This window comes from Oncorhynchus clarkii, chromosome 18 (genome assembly GCF_045791955.1).
Source record: "Oncorhynchus clarkii lewisi isolate Uvic-CL-2024 chromosome 18, UVic_Ocla_1.0, whole genome shotgun sequence".
Classification (NCBI taxonomy): Eukaryota; Metazoa; Chordata; class Actinopteri; order Salmoniformes; family Salmonidae; genus Oncorhynchus; species Oncorhynchus clarkii.
The window spans coordinates 12,318,601-12,338,130 of record NC_092164.1 but is presented as its reverse complement, the minus strand read 5'-3'; the positions used below and the strand labels follow the sequence as shown (position 1 = coordinate 12,338,130).

General features: G+C 43.0%; 1 protein-coding gene across 22 annotated transcripts in view; it reads right to left on the bottom strand.

Moving 5' to 3' along the window:
- Positions 1-5,851: 5,851 nt before the first annotated feature.
- Positions 5,852-19,530, bottom strand: part of LOC139373002 (target of Nesh-SH3-like) — a 30,089-nt gene continuing 16,410 nt past the window's right edge. For 3 of the 22 annotated variants that reach the window (XM_071112935.1, XM_071112941.1, XM_071112944.1), the window contains 12 exons: positions 16,263-16,454; positions 15,520-15,585; positions 12,699-12,761; positions 12,281-12,403; positions 12,055-12,144; positions 11,723-11,932; positions 10,360-10,465; positions 9,475-9,554; positions 8,547-8,576; positions 7,960-8,118; positions 7,732-7,854; positions 5,852-7,573 (listed from right to left, as the gene is read on the bottom strand). In XM_071112935.1, coding sequence (XP_070969036.1) covers positions 7,458-7,573; positions 7,732-7,854; positions 7,960-8,118; positions 8,547-8,576; positions 9,475-9,554; positions 10,360-10,465; positions 11,723-11,932; positions 12,055-12,144; positions 12,281-12,403; positions 12,699-12,761; positions 15,520-15,585; positions 16,263-16,454 — 1,358 coding nt within the window. In that variant the 3' untranslated portion in view covers positions 5,852-7,457. Of the gene's footprint in view, positions 7,574-7,731; positions 7,855-7,959; positions 8,119-8,546; positions 8,577-9,474; positions 9,555-10,359; positions 10,466-11,722; positions 11,933-12,054; positions 12,145-12,280; positions 12,404-12,698; positions 12,762-14,621; positions 14,709-15,519; positions 15,586-16,262; positions 16,455-18,108; positions 18,325-19,179; positions 19,258-19,530 lie in introns of all 22 variants that reach the window. The other 19 variants (XM_071112936.1, XM_071112943.1, XM_071112946.1 and 16 more) reach the window with 12 other exon arrangements.

Genomic DNA, 19,530 nt, shown 5'->3' with positions numbered 1-19,530 from the left:
TTCAATCTTGCAACCTTACTGTTAACTAGTCCAATGCTCTAACCACCTGATTACATTGCACTCCACGAGGAGACTGCCTGTTACGAGAATGCAGTAAGCCAAGGTAAGTTGCTAGCTAGCATTAAACTTATCTTATAAAAAACAATCAGTCAATCAATCATAATCACTAGTTAACTACACAAGGTTGATGAGATTACTAGTTTATCTAGTGTGTCCTGCGTTGCATATAATTGATGCGGTGCGTATCGTTGCTCCAATGTGTACCTAACCATAAACATCAATGCCTTTCTTAAAATCAATAGACAGAAGTATATATTTTTAAACCTGCATATTTAGCTAAAAGAAATCCAGGTTAGCAGGCAATATTAACCAGGTGAAATTGTGTCACTTCTCTTGCGTTCATTGCACGCAGAGTCAGTGTATATGCAACAGTTTGGCCCGCCTGATTTGCCAGAATTTTACGTAATTATTCCATAGCATTGAAGGTTGTGCAATGTAACAGGAATATTTAGACTTATCGATGCCACCCATTAGATAAAATACGGAACGGTTCCGTGTTTCACTGAAAGAATAAACGTCTTGTTTTCGAGATGATAGTTTCCGGATTCGGCCATATTAATGACCTAAGGTTTGTATTTCTGTGTGTTATGTCATAACTAAGTCTATGATTTGATAGAGCAGTCTGATTGAATCAAATCAAATCAAATCAAATTTTATTTGTCACATACACATGGTTAGCAGATGTTAATGCGAGTGTAGCGAAATGCTTGTGCTTCTAGTTCCGACAATGCAGTAATAACCAACAAGTAATCTAGCTAACAATTCCAAAACTACTACCTTATAGACACAAGTGTAACGGGATAAAGAATATGTACATAAAGATATATGAATGAGTGATGGTACAGAGCGGCATAGGCAAGTTACAGTAGATGGTATTGAGTACAGTATATACATATGAGATGAGTATGTACACAAAGTGGCATAGTTAAAGTGGCTAGTGATACATGTATTACATAAAGATGCAGTAGATGATATAGAGTACAGTATATACGTATACATATGAGATGAATAATGTAGGGTATGTAAACATTATATTAGGTAGCATTGTTTAAAGTGGCTAGTGATATATTTTACATCATTTCCCATCAATTCCCATTATTAAAGTGGCTGGAGTTGAGTCAGTGTGTTGGCAGCAGCCACTCAATGTTAGTGGTGGCTGTTTAACAGTCTGATGGCCTTGAGATAGAAGCTGTTTTTCAGTCTCTCGGTCCCAGCTTTGATGCACCTGTACTGACCTCGCCTTCTGGATGATAGCGGGGTGAACAGGCAGTGGCTCGGGTGGTTGTTGTCCTTGATGATCTTTATGGCCTTCCTGTGACATCGGGTGGTGTAGGTGTCCTGGAGGGCAAGTAGTTTGCCCCTGGTGATGCGTTGTGCAGACCTCACTACCCTCTGGAGAGCCTTACGGTTGTGGGCGGAGCAGTTGCCGTACCAGGCGGTGATACAGCCCAACAGGATGCTCTCGATTGTGCATCTGTAGAAGTTTGTGAGTGCTTTTGGTGACAAGCCGAATTTCTTCAGCCTCCTGAGGTTGAAGAGGCGCTGCTGCGCCTTCTTCGCGATGCTGTCTGTGTGGGTGGACCAATACAGTTTGTCTGTGATGTGTACGCCGAGGAACTTAAAACTTACTACCCTCTCCACTACTGTTCCATCGATGTGGATAGGGGGTGTTCCCTCTGCTGTATCCTGAAGTCCACAATCATCTCCTTAGTTTTGTTGACGTTGAGTGTGAGGTTATTTTCCTGACACCACACTCCGAGGGCCCTCACCTCCACCCTGTAGTGTCGTCCGCAAACTTGATGATTGAGTTGGAGGCGTGCGGTCGTGGGTGAACAGGGAGTACAGGAGAGGGCTCAGAACGCACCCTTGTGGGGCCCCAGTGTTGAGGATCAGCGGGGTGGAGATGTTGTTGCCTACCCTCACCACCTGGGGGCGGCCCGTCAGGAAGTCCAGTACCCAGTTGCACAGGGCGGGGTCGAGACTCAGGGTCTCAGGCTTGGTGACGAACTTGGAGGGCACTATGGTGTTAAATGCCGAGCTGTAGTCGATGAACAGCATTCTCACATAGGTATTCCTCTTGTCCAGATTGGTTAGGGCAGTGTGCAGTGTGGTTGAGATTGCATCGTCTGTGGATCTATTTGGGCGGTAAGCAAATTGGAGTGGGTCTAGGGTGTCAGGTAGGGTGGAGGTGATATGGTCCTTGACTAGTCTCTCAAAGTACTTCATGATGACGGAAGTGAGTGCTACGGGGCGGTAGTCGTTTAGCTCAGTTACCTTAGCTTTCTTGGGAACAGGAACAATGGTGGCCCTCTTGAAGCATGTGGGAACAACAGACTGGGATAGGGATTGATTGAATATGTCCGTAAACACACCAGCCAGCTGGTCTGCGCATGCTCTGAGGGCGCGGCTGGGGATTCCGTCTGGGCCTGCAGCCTTGCGAGGGTTAACACGTTTAAATGTTTTCCGCACGTCTGCTGCAGTGAAGGAGAGTCCTCATGTTTTGGTTGCTGGCCGTGTCAGTGGCACTGTATTGTCCTCAAAGCTGGCAAAAAAGTTATTTAGTCTGCCTGGGAGCAAGAAATCCTGGTCCGTGACGGGGCTGGTTTTCTTTTTGTAATCCGTGATTGACTGTAGACCCTGCCACATACCTCTTGTGTCTGAGCCGTTGAATTGAGATTCTACTTTGTCTCTATACTGACGCTTAGCTTGTTTGATTGCCTTGCAGAGGGAATAGCTACACTGTTTGTATTTGGTCATGTTTCCAGTCACCTTGCCCTGATTAAAAGCAGTGGTTCGTGCTTTCAGTTTCACGCGAATGCTGCCTTCAATCCACGGTTTCTGGTTTGGGAATGTTTTAATCATTGCTATGGGAACGACATCTTCAACACACGTTCTAATGAACTCGCTCACCGAATCAGCGTATTCGTCAATGTTGTTGTTTGATGCAATACGAAACATATCCCAGTCCACGTGATGGAAGCAGTCTTGGAGTGTGGAATCAGATTGGTCGGACCAGCGTTGAACAGACCTCAGCGTGGGAGCTTCTTGTTTTAGTTTCTGTCTGTAGGCAGGGATCAACAAAATGGAGTCGTGGTCAGCTTTTCCGAAAGGAGAGCGGGGAAGGGCCTTATATGCGTCGCGGAAGTTAGAATAGCAATGATCCAAGGTTTTTCCAGCCCTGGTTGCGCAATCGATATGCTGATACAATTTAGGGAGTCTTGTTTTCAGATTAGCCTTGTTAAAATCCCCAGCTACAATGAATGCAGCCTCAGGATATATGGATTCTAGTTTGCAAAGAGTCAAATAAAGTTCGTTCAGAGCCATCTATGTGTCTGCTTGGGGGGGAATATATACGGCTGTGATTATAATCGAAGAGAATTCCCTTGGTAGATAATGCGGTCGACATTTGATTGTGAGGAATTCTAAATCAGGTGAACAGAAGGACTTGAGTTCCTGTATGTTGTTGTGACCACACCACGTCTCGTTAACCATGAAGCATACGCCCCCGCCCCTCCTCTTACCAGAAAGATGTTTGTTTCTGTCGGCGCGATGCGTGGAGAAACCAGCTGGCTGCACCGACTCCGATAGCGGCTCTCCAGTGAGCCATGTTTCCGTGAAGCAAAGAATGTTACAGTCTCTGATGTCCCTCTGGAATGCTACCCTTGCTCGGATTTCATCAACCTTGTTGTCAAGAGACTGGACATTGGCGAGAAGTATGCTAGGGAGTGGTGCACAATGTGCCCGTCTCCGGAGTCTGACCAGAAGACCGCTTCATTTCCCCCTTTTACGAAGTCGTTTTTTTGGTTCGCCGGCTGGGATCCATTCCGTTGTCCTGGGTGAAAGGCAGAACACAGGATCCGCTTCGCGAAAGTCATATTCTTGGTCGTACTGATGGTGAGTTGACGCTGCTCTTATATTCAGTAGTTCTTCTCGACTGTATGTAATGAAACCTAAGATGACCTGGGGTACCAATGTAAGAAATAACACTTGAAAAAAACAAAAAACTGCATAGTTTCCTAGGAACGCGAAGTGAGGCGGCCATCTCTGTCGGCGCCGGTAGGCCGCAGCAGGCTCGTAAGCATTCATTCAAACAGCACTTTCGTGCGTTTGCCAGCAGCTGTTTATGACTTCAAGCCTATCAACTCCCGAGATTAGGCTGGTGTAACCGATGTGAATTGGCTAGCTAGTTAGCGGGGTGCGCGCTAATAGCGTTTCAAACGTCACTCGTTCTGAGACTTGGAGTGGTTGTTCCCCTTGGTCTGCATGGGTAACGCTGCTTCGAGGGTGGCTGTTGTCGTTGTGTTCCTGGTTCGAGCCTAGGTAGGAGCGAGGAGAGGGACGGAATCTATACTGTTACACTGGCAATACTAAAGTGCCTATAAGAACATCCAATAGTCAAAGGTTAATGAAATACAAATGGTATAGAGAGAAATAGTCCTATAATTCCTATAACAACTACAACCTAAAACTTCTTACCTGGGAATATTGAAGACTCGTGTTAAAAGGAACCACCAGCTTTCATATGTTCTCATGTTCTGAGCAAGGAACTTAAACGTTAGCTTTCTTACATGGCACATATTGCACTTTTACTTTCTTCTCCAACACTTTGTTTTTGCATTATTTAAACCAAATTGAACATGTTTCATTACTTATTTGAGGCTAAATTGATTTTATTTATGTATTATATTAAGTTCAAATAAGTGTTCATTCAGTATTGTTGTAATTGTCATTATTACAAATACATTTTAAAAAGCGTCCGATTAATCGGTATCAGCTTTTTTTGGTCCTCCAATGATCGGTATCGGCATTGAAAGATCATAATCGGTTGACCTCTAGTTAGTTTAGCTGTATTTAGCCTGTTGGTTTTGTATAAATGGGTTAGTTTAGCAGTATTTGGCCTGTTGGTGTTGCATAAGGTGTTTATTTTAGCAGTATTTAGCCTGTTGGTTTTGTATAAAGTGTTTATTTTAGCAGTATTTAACCTGTTGGTTTTGTATGAAGTGGTTATTTTAGCAGTATTTAGCCTGCTGGTTTTGTATGAGAGTGGTTATTTTAGCAGTATTTAGCCTGCTGGTTTTGTATGAGCGTGGTTATTTTAGCAGTATTTAGCCTGCTGGTTTTGTATGAGAGTGGTTATTTTAGCAGTATTTAGCCTGCTGGTTTTGTATGAAGTGGTTATTTTAGCAGTATTTAGCCTGCTGGTTTTGTATGAGAGTGACATAATTTGAACTTCCTTTTGAAAGACTGCTTCTAAAAGTGTATGTAGGTCAGCTGTGGGAGATGCAGTCAGGTTCCTGGGATCAGACTACTGTCCTATTTGAGGGAACGCTCCACCTTGATGTGACATTAGCTGTTATGCCCAGACTATAACTTTCTCTTGGAAAGCTAATACAGACATTGAGAGCCTTTTTTCCCCTTGCCCCTGCGATTTGGAAGAATGTCCCTGTGTTGAATTTGGCGTTCGTTGGGCTCTCTCTGGAAAAGCGTGGTAATCCATGGATGTCTGTTGATCTTTCTAATTGGCGATGTGGTTCTACTCTGACATGGGGAAAGTACACCAGGATGTATGAGCTGTAAGGGGATCGGCTCAGTGGTGGTCAACATCTCATGTCAACATAGACAGACCATAAAAACCACTACATTTTCTTTTAGACCTAATAGAAATTCTATGGATGAAACAGAGCAGCCCAGTTAAGGAAGGCAGTTTATTTTTCAAGTTCCACCTGTACGCTCCTTCAACTGGAAAACACTATCACTCTAGTTACCCAAAGTGAAAAATGGCAAGGACATATTTTAATAAAAAAGTAACAGAACTTCTGTTTTTATTATTGAAAATAGATACAGAAATGAAAGTATGTTTAAAAAAAACAAGAGTACAGTTCCATATGACAAACATTCTCCATAAAAAAAAGTATGAAAACACTGATCTGCAAGCGCATTGAGCCAAAAGTGTATTTTTGTACAAAACTAAGAAATCATTCAACAGGACTCCTCTCTGTACCATTTATCAAGGCTACTAAGAAGATAAGATATCCCTCTTATTTTCCAACATGATATATATACAACGTGTTGCATCAGAGGTTGTAAAATGTTGCCAGTGGAACACTGTGAAGTATGAGCGTTCGCTTTACGTGTCTTTTGAAAAAGTTAGTTGAAAAAAATACTTTCTCTCCATATACATATAAATACATTTATGCTGTGCAAATTGCAAGTGTAAAGACCTCCCATGCATAGCCACCCCATAGATCAGGGCAAATGAAGGAGAAATATTGGTTTGATATGAGACGTCCTCTGCATGTGTGCTTATTTTCCTTTTTGGTTTTAGGTGACTGCGAGGGGAAGATGCAGGTGTGCCATGTGCCATTGCTCGGTCAACATTCATACAGTGAACTATTGGCACAGGAGGTTGGTGGCACTTTAATTGGGGAGGACGGGCTCGTGGTAATGACTGGAGGGGAATTAGTGGAATGTTTTCAAATACAGCAAATACATGGTTTCCATATGTTTAATGCCATTCCATTCACTCCGTTCCAGCCATTATTATGAGCCGTCCTCCCCTCAGCAGCCTCCACTGGTTAGTGGATATGTGTGAGAGTGGACTTCATGTTAATATTTACAGCATTATCTTCTCTGAAGGTGTATATTGAACTAGGGCTGGGTTCAATGTGTTTCGCTGAAGCGTTACAGATTGCGTGATGGAAATGTAAAGGTCATTTCCTATTGAGCCGACATATGCAGCGTTTACCATGAATGCAGTCTCCGCTAACTCGGGAAAATTGCCTTTAAATTTCAATTGCGCCGCAACGCTGAGCTTCAGCGATACGGATTGAATAGAGCCCTAAGACTGACCAAATGATGGAACAATTCTTGCACCATGAATCGGTCACTGAATGAAACCATGAAATTCCGGCAGGTTGTCTGAAACTCTACAACTCGTACTGTACAGCAAAAGCGTTGCATTATAACCCATTTCCTAGAACTCGGAACATGGCATCAAACACTTTGATAAATAATATTATACACATTATCAAAATAAGTTTCAGGGAGCCAGCTTCCCATTATTAAAACAAAAAAAGATACCTACTGTATGTTTGTTACCTCACACTGTTAGTTAGAAGTTTCTCCATCTATCTCATACTATGTTCTTTTTATCCGTTTGCCTTTTTGTCATGTTTGATAAATAAGATAAGGCTATTACATATGGACATTATATTAACCTGACCCGGAGATCCTGTACAGGTTTTTACATGGCTGGGGTTCGGAGGCGGATGGATGGGGATATGTAGCATCCAGAGACTGATTGGATGTGTAGAAGGACCCTTCCTGCCACCTTCCCAGACGGTTTGATATGTACTGTATATCCTTCGGGCTTCTCCACAGACAGCTTTGGGGGGGTCCTACCATTTGCCAGGAATGGCCGTTCCACACTCATACCATGACACGTAGGTGACGTGAGAGTTCCCTCCTATCTGACCAAAGTTGACCGGCTCTTGTCTCATAGCCCTGTAATACCCTGTATGTAACAGACAAAATTAAGTGAGGGGCTGAACTTTGAGTCGTTTTAGACATTGTGAAAATGTAGTTGTTTTCAGGCATGGATATTAAGCATTTTCTTAACAGGTTCTCAATCCAACAATTGAAAGATAGATGTGTCAGTGCTGTAGCTTGTACCTTCTCTTGCTGGCAGCTGGTCAGCCCTGACTTGGTTTCCTGTCCTTCCATCCAGGAACGAGTCTACAAACTGACAGTGGTCCTCACCATGGCCAGTCTGGTCCCCAATGTTGTAAAATTTACCTGTAAAGTTATTAGGGGAAAAAGTTGTCGAAAGGGATGGCAATTTAAACTGAGCTACAGTACTGTTCTCTACTATAGACACTGAGTGTCGGAAGCAGAACTGACCATTGAGAGAATCACTCAGATATATCTTGTATCGGAGGGAGTTGCAGAGCTGGATGCCCACAAACTTGCGGTACCAGGTCCTTTTTACATACTGCTTGCCATTGCACTCTGAGTATGAGTCTGTCTTGAAGGGGAACTGGGTCCAGATGGCATCTTTTCCTACAGGAAATAGTTAACAAAATATTAGAACGTGGAATATCAAAGGCATGAATCATGAAACAAAGATAATAATTAAGAAAATAGAGATGTGTAGAAGCCCAAATGTATATTTGCATTCCCAATCAGAGGTGTCTTTTTAGTGTATCACAGCCTTTTAGTACTGATGAAATGAAAGGGAAAATAAAAATGTCTCCATTCATTTAGCTGTGTAAATGTTTGGTCTGGCTGTGAGTTGGGCGTGGAAGAAGTGAGCTCATAGATATTGGATGGAGAGCAGTGTACTGCTGCACTGGGGCACTGTGGCCTGAGTCTCCACAGACTCTCACTGTGCCAGGCCAGACCTTCCTTAGATCATCCATTCATTCAGCCTGGTGGAATGTGTCACCTGGGACCGGTGCTCAGGACAGACCACAGACTGCGGGGCTTACCTGAGACATTCTCACTCACACGTGGGTCCGCTGCAGGACGGAGGGATTGAGAGATGAAGAAAAAGAGGCAGAGAGAGAAATGTGAGTTAGTAGGTGCTTTCAAATGTCTTCTTCTCAAAATAGACTGTAGAAATGGTTCCGAAACGATTTTGAAATAAGTTGGTGATTCTCCTAAATAAAAGACCACAAAACCTCACGTCTTGTAGCAAAGCCATACAAAATCTACGGAAAGTAATTTAGTCCACTCTGGCACTGAAGAGCCAGTCTGATATGGTAGTGTGGGACTCCAGGAGACTCCAGGACAAATCATTTGCTTTCAAACTCCTCATCATCTCTCACATAGAGGGTAAGCCTCTGTGAGCCAATGCGGCCCAGCGGTGAGGTCCTCCCAGAAACATAAAAATGACCTGATTCCCTACATGCCATTCATTTATGATACGCTGTTGTATTAGTGAGTTTGATTGAGTGTGTTGTGAGCTGCTATGCAGGATGAGGGAGAGCTGGCAGCCGACAGCACTCCTGGGGTTGGAGGCAGTTTACATGGAGAGGCAGAAGCCAATGTTATGGAAATGGAGGGGCCATGCTGAAATCATTAGGTTAACAACAGCTAGTTAATTACAGACCCCTACACCGGTAAGTGGTGGACCGCCAGACATGACTGGAGCTGGCTGACGAGGCTGTGCGTTAGTACGTTTGTACGTGCGTATTTTAGTGGATGCTTGTTTGTTTGTTTAATGCCAAATGCCTGACCTTGTCAACAGATGGCCTACGCAAAAGGCCAGATGTGGCTCTTGAACTTTTAACTGACTCCTGAATAGGTAATGGTGTAAGTCAGCGATTCAGCGAAACAACCAATCACCAATCACCAAGTGTCGTTTAATGAGGCGTATTAGTGCTGGCCTAGAAAACAACGTGGCCCATACTGTACCTGATTCAGTGTTGAAGGACACAGGCTCACTGGGTGGCCCCTCTCCAAGCTCGTTCTTGGGTTTCACCTTGAACTCGTAGCTGTGAGGTAAGAGCAGGAAGTGTCACTATCAGAAGGTCTCACAGCGATTATCCTACCGACTCGCTCCAGATTCCAATTTCCGCTCCATTTCCAATTGCAAGCAATCATTTCCACAGAATCACATTTTCCTCTAATCCTCACAGCGTTTAAAGTGGACACGGTATTTTGATGGAAACGTAGTGTATTCTTGTTCGGCCTTGTTGTTACAGCAAGGAAAGGCTCTAGTATTGCCTCCCTATTTATCTCTTCTCCAGACAGTGCAGTCCAGAGAGCCAGAGTCCCTCCCGCTAATGTCTCCTCCATATGAGATGTTCAGACACAGCGATTGGTCCACCACGTGCCAGTAGCCTCAGCAGGCTCAGCTCACAGGAAGCCCTGGTTTATATTCTATCACTTCTTTAATGTCAAATACTCCCATATTCAGGCTTCATTAAAAACCTAGGGAGCGTGGCGGCCCTCCTCTGCTCTCCACACGTGAAGAACCTTCTCCAACTACGCCAGAGAGAAGTGCAGGTCCTGATCTTAACCAGACATAGCTAGCTAGCTTATCCTTCTGACAAAAGTAGTAATAATAAAATAAAAATGTTGTATTATTTCCATGAACGAAAGCCTTTCAGAAAGTATAAGTTTCACAAACATTTACATTTGAGTTATTTAGCAGACTTACGGTAGCGAGTGCATGCATTTTCATACTTTTTTCAAAGCTCTGAAAAAAGCTACCGTCTGAGGACTGAGAGCATACCGAGAGAATACAATGTGTTGTATCAATCTGAAACACAGGCACAAAGATGTTATATTATATACCTGCTCTCGGGTTTGAGGTTCTCTACTGCAGTGTGAGTCTGGTTGGTGGTCAGGATGGAGACCTGAGTACCATCTGGTCCCTTCGTCGTGGAGATGACCTCATATTCTACACAACAACCAGGAAATCAATGTTGAATTCAAGAATTCACCAAGTGTCCCAATATTCAGTCACACTTTCCAATGTACACTATCGTTAAAAAGTTTGTGGTCACATCCTTGTTTTTCAAAGATAATTTTTTGTCCATCAAAATAACATCAAATTGATCAGAAATACAGTGTAGACATTGTTAAATGTTGTAACTGACTATTGTAGCTGGAAATGGCAGATTTTTTTATAGAATATCTACATAAGCATACAGAGGCCCATTGTCAGCAACCGTCACTCCTGTGTTCCAATGGCACGTTGTGTTAGCCTTGTAAAATTATAAACTTAGATTAGCTTATTGATCATAAGAAAACCCTTTTGCAATTATGTTAGCACAGCTGAAAACTGTTGTACTGATTAAAGAAGCAATAAAACTGGCCTTCTTTAGACTAGTTGAGTATCTGGAGCATCAGCATTTCTAGATTCGATTACAGGCTCAAAATGGCCAGAAACAAATAACTTTCTTCTGAAACTCGTCAGTCTATTCTTGTTCTGCGAAATGAAGGCTATTCCATGCGAGAAATTGCCAAGAAACGGAAGATCTCGTACAATGCTGTGTACTTCTCCCTTCACGGAACAGAGCAAACTGGATCTAACCAGAATAGAAAGAGAGTGGGAGGCCCCGGTGCACAACTGAGTACATTAGAGTGTCTAGTTTGAGAAACAGATGAAATGAAGTCCTCAACTGGCAGCTTCATTAAATAGTGCCTTCAAAGCACCAGTCTCAACGTTAACAGTGAAGAGGCGACTCCAGGATGCTGGCCTTCTCAAACTAGACACTCTAATGTACTTGTCCTCTTGCTCTTGCTTTATGTATCAGGACAACAGTTTTCAGCTGTGCTAACATAATTGCAAAAGGGTTTTCTAATGATCAATTAGCCTTTTAAAATGATAAACTTGGATTAGCTAACACAACATGCCATTGGAACACAGGAGTGATGGTTGGTGATAATGGGCCTCTGTACGCCTATGTAGATATTCCCAAAAAACGTCTGCCGTTTCCAGATACAATAGTCATTTATAACATTAACAATGTCTATTGTACACTGTTCCAATCAATTTGATGTTATTTTATTAATGGACTTTTTGGGGGGGCTTTTCTTTGAAAAACAATTACATTTCTACATTTCCCCAAACTTTTGAACGGTGGTGTATGTTGCTATGCATTTGCATTGTAGTTGGAGTACATAGACAGGTACAGTGTCCCACTCTCCCTACCTGTGGTGTCGTTGTCTGTCTTTTCCCAGTCTAGAATGATGAAGGAGGGGCATCCCTCCACCGTTACCACGGTGAGGTTGTAGGGCGGAGACTTGGGCGGGGCTGTCACGTTTGTCTCCCCGCCCTCCTCCTCTGGGAAGTAGCTGAGAGAGGTGGTGATGGAACAAGGCTCGTCTGGTTTCTTGTCCGTCTTGTAGACTACATGGGGTGCTTAGGGAAGAGAGATCACATTTAAAGGATCCCTGCACTGCTGGTTCAAAACAACCATTTAGTCATTTTCTGTCCGGGACAATAGAAGTACATGATAGTTACAAGAAGGGTTTTTTACTTACCAACGAAACGTTTCTTTCCCAATGCGTCCACGTCAGAGGCTGGTAGGGAGCTGAATAATGAGGAGTTCTCCCAGGTTTCAAACCAGATGTCTGTGAGAGGATGAGAAAGGACAAGGATATGCTTTAGAGCTCCACAAAACACATTTAAGGATTGTCCTCACATGGGGCACCAATAATGTAGGTCTACTTAGGACATAATTTATCTCTGAATTGTGATCGGTTATACCGTTGACTGATGGTGCAGTCGTTGTTGTGTGTCTGCGGTCTTGCTTGGCAGGTTTAGTCGTCACTGATGGAAACTTCTTCAAAATGGAGGCCTTGTCTGTTTGCTTCAAGACATTCAGCTTGTCTGTAGAGAACAGAGTTTGGCAAAGCACAGTGTTTACAAAAAAAAAAGTTTGTTGTTTTTCTTGGCCTTCTCAATATTTCTATATTTGCTTAGAGGAAAAGTGCCTTTCGAGGTTGTAAACATAAGCTCAGCCAAATGACAAACTTCATGATGACAAAATACTCTTTCACTAACAGCTGGTTTATAATGGAGTTTCGGAACTGGTGTGTATACCCCCATTTCAGGCAGTGGATGATGTATAGAAAACTGCTCAATGTTCAATTATGTGTAATTATTACAACCAACTAAACCTTACTCATATCACCAGGTTTGCCAACCAGGTTGGTCTTTTTGTTGACAGGAATGGACGGACGAGATCCTGAAAAATAGAAATCAAAGGAAACAACAGTCAATCACATAACCACTAAACATTACAATTTCTGCGAGAACCATTCCTTTGTCTCTCTGATGGCATTATTTGCCTTGAAGAGGTCATCTTAAATGAAAAACAGTGGAACACTCTTTCACCGCCACTTGTAGAATAACCCAAATTCCTTGACCATTGTTGACACAATCGGCAGTATCTAGAGAAAATCCTACATCAGGATTTCATCACGTATCTGACATGCAACATCTGTCATACACTGTTAGAGAAAAGCTTTCCAAAAAGGGTTCTTCTGCTGTCCCCATAGGAGAACCCTTTTTGCTTCCAGGTAGAACTCTTTGTGTAAAGGCTTGTACATGGAACCTAATAGGGTTACACCTGGAACCAAAAAGGGTATGGAGGACAGCAGAAGAACCCTTTTAGGTTCTAGATAGCACATCATACTGATGACCATAAGCTGTGGAAAATTATTGGAAGGAACTCTATATGGACTGTATAAATAAACAGATGGTAAAACCCCATACCCTACGCCCAATGAACCTTAAAACATGAACAATCCTTTGTAATTCCTTGAGGTTTTACACATGTTCTGAAAGTTACCCAGAACGAAATGCTTAACCTGTTGCCAATTAGCGCTCTGTTGCATTGAGGCCAAATTCTTCACAATCAAGGAATTGTTCCTAATCCATAAGAAAATATGCTAAATGCAAAGCCCCAGTACATAAAAGCTGGTGTAGCTCTGAATCATTTTAGCTGGTAATATAAAACAATATGGGTCCATTACTTTCCATCAATTACATGTAAAATATCCATGTTTGAAATACTGCCAGTTTGCAGTTAGCACTGCTTTATCCAACTCTACAGTTTCTAGAAAACATGGTTCTACTTAAAAAGAAAAGCTTTCCCGAACTTTTTTCATGCTGTCATTCAGGATAGCATATGTTATACATTTATAAAACTGTGAGTCTACTGAAATTGGAGTAAAAATAGATATTTCCCTGCAATGACAGTGTTCTATGTAATCTTTAAACATTGCATTTTTCTAGCCACATGGAACCAGCATAGATCAAGATTACAAATGTTTCACAGGGTACAGAACATGCAGTGAAGCTTGCTCATAGGGGACTGCATGATCAAGTGACAAGCCACCAAACACAATCATTATTGACTGCTGACTTTTTCTGCCTTTGCACTGTGACCAGTCTACTCATGCAAAAATATTAGTCCACTAAGTCTAGTTCATACAAACACAAATCTGTAACCAAATGCAATCATTGAATTCCTGTAGCTGATGAAAAGCTGATGCCATGCTCTCCTGATTGCATGATGGGTACTCTAAACACTGGCACCTCCACAGTGATGCACTAGCCTGTGAAGATTATTGTTCTTCTTAAGTCAATACTTGCAATCAGGCCAGAAGCATGTGGAACCTACCCAGGAAAATAGATGAAAATAACATTTGAGCCGCCCTCCAAACAAAACGTCAAGTTCATTACACGGCGGCAGGGCTATTATAGAACACTTTATTTCTTAACATGTGGTAAGAGAAAGTGCAAAGCTTGGTGAGAAACACGCCAAAATAAGGTTCTTAAAAATAAGCTAATGACCCTCAGACGTCATACTTTCCAAAAAAGGAAAGTATTCTCCAAAGGCCTGGCTGAACTGAAGCCTTTGGTCGAATTCTTAGTGATGGTCGTCCAGTGTTTTGATCAAAACAAGACGTATTTTTACATCCAACATGGCCGACTCATGCAGTCTGGGCGGAAATGATGGCGATGGAAGCTAGCGTGTGTCAGCGTGGGCAGGGCTAGCTTTGCGCTGGGTGCAGATAAGACTGGATTCATGCCATTTTACCATAGAACTGGTCCTCAATGGAAGAGAAGCCTGAACGGCCCAAAACATCAGGGTTTATGTCCTCCAACAGCGAGTTGTTTGTGTTTGCTGCAGGAAAAGTACTAAGATTAAAACCTATTCCCAAACCTATTGTGGCTTTGAGGGAAATGTGGCGGGTCCAGACACTTGAAGACATCGATGATATCTGAACATATCAATTAAGATCTTTCGAAGAATCATCCTTGAGTAATCCACTGTCTTGCATTATCAGTAAAGACACAACCAATTGACCATAACATAAAACAGAGCACAAACATACAGTGAATGATGATGATAGACAACCCAACCACATCTCATGCTCAATGAGGACAGTACAGGACTGACATGCATACAATCATGCGCAGGGTGAAACCCAACCATAAGCAGCGCAACATTGATTTGACTTCCAGTTTGCCAGTTTGTGACAGAGATACAGCATCGGTTACGTAGCTCGGCATACAAAGAGCCTGATCTTTGAAGACCTCTGAAACAGCTTCAGTTTCTGCCTGGAAAACATGAACTGAGTTTCCCCACCACCACAAATGGGTACTAACACAGGCTTACCTCCCTAAAAAGAGTAGTGATTACTTAATACCCATTTGATTGCTCGTTGTCATAAGCTTTGAAGCCTGCAACAGCATTGAATCTGCAGAAGCTTGCATTAAAACCAAGAACACCAAGACCCTTGGACAGATGGCAACGTATGGACAGACAGACTGATGGGCTGATGAATGGATGGATGGTTAGACAGACACATTATTGACAAGCAAAATGAATGGGTGAAGGACACCGATATTGGTTGATGATGCTGCCACAACGCCAACAAACTGAATGGGTTAATGGATGAGAGACACAGAGGAGAAATATCAGCTCTTTTTACCCATTCTCAGTCTGTTCCAAACGACTGGTTTGGGGAGGCCGGTTCCTTTGTGATGCTTACCATTGGCTGTGGAGAAGAAGAGTGACTGTTATGGATAAAGCAGCTAGTATTGTTAGCTCAGACTTAATTCTTCAGGAAAAAACAGATTAAAGATGAATCTCCCAACAGGCCTTGTGAGGAGGAAAATAAATAGGAAAAGGAGGTGATGGACCAGCGGAGAGTCCTGTCAGAGCTTCAGCCTCAAGTGAACAACGTGTTTCCCCAAAGACAGGGGAAAGCTCTGTCTTAACATGGCTGACCCGTGCTGCAACCAGAATCTACGACATGCTGACCGTATCTGACAGATCTTTCTAAAAGTAGCAGTGACTTCTTCAGATGGTGCGAGAGTCGAGAGATGGATAGATTGGACAGCCATGACAGATCTTGACCGCGAAGATGACAAGCTACGTTGAAGCATGACTGATCACGCTCTCCACATGTTGTGCAGGGTGAAATTAGGCACTTGATGCCAAACCAATTTTGCAATCTTTGCCTAATCTCAATCTCAGATATGATATGACAACGTTTGTAGTTGCTTTGGAGGAAGTCCTGCACACTTGTTACACAGGGTTTGTGGGGCTAGAGAGGATTTCAAGAAAACCACAAGGAGATGACAGAGTAGGAGGAAGAGGAGGAGGAGGAGGAGATGAGGAAGAGGAGGAGGAAGTGGAGGAGAAGAAAAGGGGACAGAGAGATTCCATTACCCCCTGGTGTCCTGGAGGTCTGTGATGAGTTATTAGCCCTATGAAGAAGGGATGAGGAAGAGGAAGGGGAATCTTGTCTTGAGCCATCAGTGAAGGGAAAGAGAGGGTTGGTGGCAGCAGGAGACTTCATGGTCCTGCCTATCAGTGTGATGGCCGGGCCATGGGGTTTCAAATTTCTCTGGCTGCCTTGACCTAGAAAACCACAAAAACAATTGTAGAACCTGTTACAATGTGTAGTTTCAATGTCTGTTAAAGACACATTTGTTGTGCCCTTAGGAGTGGAATAGTGGGGTTCGTGAGGATGATTCAATCAATGATCTCTCAAATAAATCTGCAGCATTCAATAGTGTAGTTTGATTGAAGGCATCTACTGTAGTTCCCTAACATGAGCTCTTAACTCATGTTAGCCTTGTTGTTATAAGTGTTGCATGTTTTTTTGTGTGTACTTTTAATTCATTTTGTGACGTAAACAATATTTACTGTAGGATCTTTCAAGCATTTTTCATCCTAAAGCTTCCACAATCTTGAGGAATAGAGTCATAGATGCTGCTGGGGCTAAGCAGTGCAGCGTAACCATGACTGTCAGATTGTGTATGCCATGCAGATATGGATAATGCAGTAATGTGGTTGATAATGTGGTGGATGGTGCAATAACGGGCATTCAGTCCAACTCCTGATCATGACCTGTGGACCAATGAGTGTGCATTAAAGCTGGACAACAATACTGAAGCTGTGGACCAATGAGTGTGCATTAAAGCTGGACAACAATACTGAAGCTGTGGACCAATGAGTGTGCATTAAAGCTGGACAACAACACTGAAGCTGTGGACCAATGACTGTGCATTAAAGCTGGACAACAACACTGAAGCTGTGGACCAATGAATGTGCATTAAAGCTGGACAACAACACTGAAGCTGTGAACCAATGAGTGTGCATTAAAGCTGGACAACAACACTGAAGCTGTGGACCAATGAGTGTGCATTAAAGCTGGACAACAACACTGAAGCTGTGGACCAATGAGTGTGCATTTAAGCTGGACAAAAACACTGAAGCTGTGAACCAATGAGTGTGCATTAAAGCTGGACAACAACACTGAAGCTGTGGACCAATGAGTGTGCATTAAAGCTGCACAACAACACTGAATCGGCTAGTATTGTTAGCTGAGACTTCATTCTTCAGGAAATAAACAGATTTGAGATGAATCTCCCAACTGGCCTTGTGAGGAGGAAAATAAATAGAAGAAAAAAAGACAGGACAAAAACAGATGTGATTTTGTCTGGAAAGGTAGCGTGTTATACAGTATGTGATGGACCAGCGGAGAGTCCTGTCAGAGCTTCAGCCTCAAGTGAACAACGTGTTTCCCCAAAGACAGGGGAAAGCTCTGTCTTAACATGGCTGACCCGTGCTGCAACCAGAATCTACGACATGCTGACCGTATCTGACAGATCTTTCTAAAAGTAGCAGTGACTTCTTCAGATGGTGCGAGAGTCGAGAGATGGATAGATTGGACAGCCATGACAGATCTTGACCGCGAAGATGACAAGCTACGTTGAAGCATGACTGATCACGCTCTCTACATGTTGTGCAGGGTGAAATTAGGCACTTGATGCCAAACCAACTCTGCAATCTTTGCCTAATCTCAATCTTGCCCAGATATGACAACATGTGTGGTTGGTTTGGAGGAAGTACTGCATGCACACTGGTTACACAGGGTTTGTGGGGGTAGGGGAGATTTCAAGAAAACCAAAAGGAGATTACATAGTAGGAGGAAGAAGAGGAGGAGCAGGAAGAAGAAGAGGATGAGGAGAGGACGGAAGGAAAAGGGGAGGGAGAGAGATTCCATTACCCCTTGGTGTTCCGGAGGTCTGTGATGAGTTATTAGACCTGTGAAGAAGGGATGAGGAGGAGGATGAGGAAGAAGAGGAGGAGGAGGATGGGGTATGTTGTCTTGAGCCATCAGTGAAGGGAAAGAGAGGGTTTGTGGCAGCAGGAGACTTCATGGTCCTGGCTATCAGTGTGATGGCCGGGCCATGGGGTTTCAAATTTCTCTGGCTGCCTTGACCTAGAAAACCACAAAAACAATTGTAGAACCTGTTACAATGTGTAGTCTCAATGTTAAAGACAATGCTGTTGTGCCATTCAGGTGTGCTGGGAGCCACGGCCCTTAGGAGTGGAACAGTGGGGTTAGTGAGGATGATTCAATCAATGATCTCTCAAATGATCTGCAGCATTCAATAGTGTAGTTTGATTGAAGATATCTACTGTAGTTCCCTAACATGAGCTCTTAACTCATGTTAGCCTTGTTGTTATAAGTGTTGCATGTTTTTTTGTGTGTACTTTTAATTCATTTAGTGACGCAAACAATATTTACTATAGGATTTTCCAAGCATTTTTCATCCTAAAACTTCCACAATCTTGAGGAATAGAGTCATAGATGCTGCTGGGGCTAAGCAGTGCAGCGTAACCATGACTGTCAGATTGTGTATGCCATGCAGATATGGATAATGCAGTAATGTGGTTGATAATGTGGTGGATGGTGCAATAATGGGCATTCAGTCCAACTCCTGATCATGACCTGTGGACCAATGAGTGTGCATTAAAGCTGGACAACAACACTGAAGCTGTGGACCAATGAGTGTGTATTAAAGATGAACAACAACACTGAAGCTGTGGACCAATGAGTGTGCATTAAAGATGAACAACAACACTGAAGCTGTGGACCAATGAGTATGCATTAAAGCTGGACAACAACACTGAAGCTGTGGACCAATGAGTGTACATTAAAGCTGGACAACAACACAGAAGCTGTGGTCTGAGATGATGGTGACACAGTGGACAGCAGACAGACAGCGGAGTGTACGTAGACCAGCTGAGGCAAAAGACAGTGAGGGCATTCATACGATGAGGTCATCGTTACCCAAGTTGTTATTATTGGCTTTCTCACTGCCCAGGGCGGGGGTTAGCAGTGATGCTCCTTTCTGTGTTTCGCTGAGAGCTGTGTGGGGAAAAAATGGTTTTATCTGTTTCTGAAGGGTTGGGTTACAGTGGTTTGTAGAGAAATTCAAGTTAGAGCTTCCTTGCCTATCTGTTACTCGGGCAGCACTCTCAAAGACTACCCATTGAGTAAAGGAAAGCAAAGGATTCCTGCCTCACTTCATAAAAAGTTAAAATGTCCCTAATAGCTTTAGATACCAGTACATCTTTCGGTTTCAGTAAACATCTAGGCGTTTTCTCCGAAGAGAGTTAGGCATTTTAGATGTACCAGAGT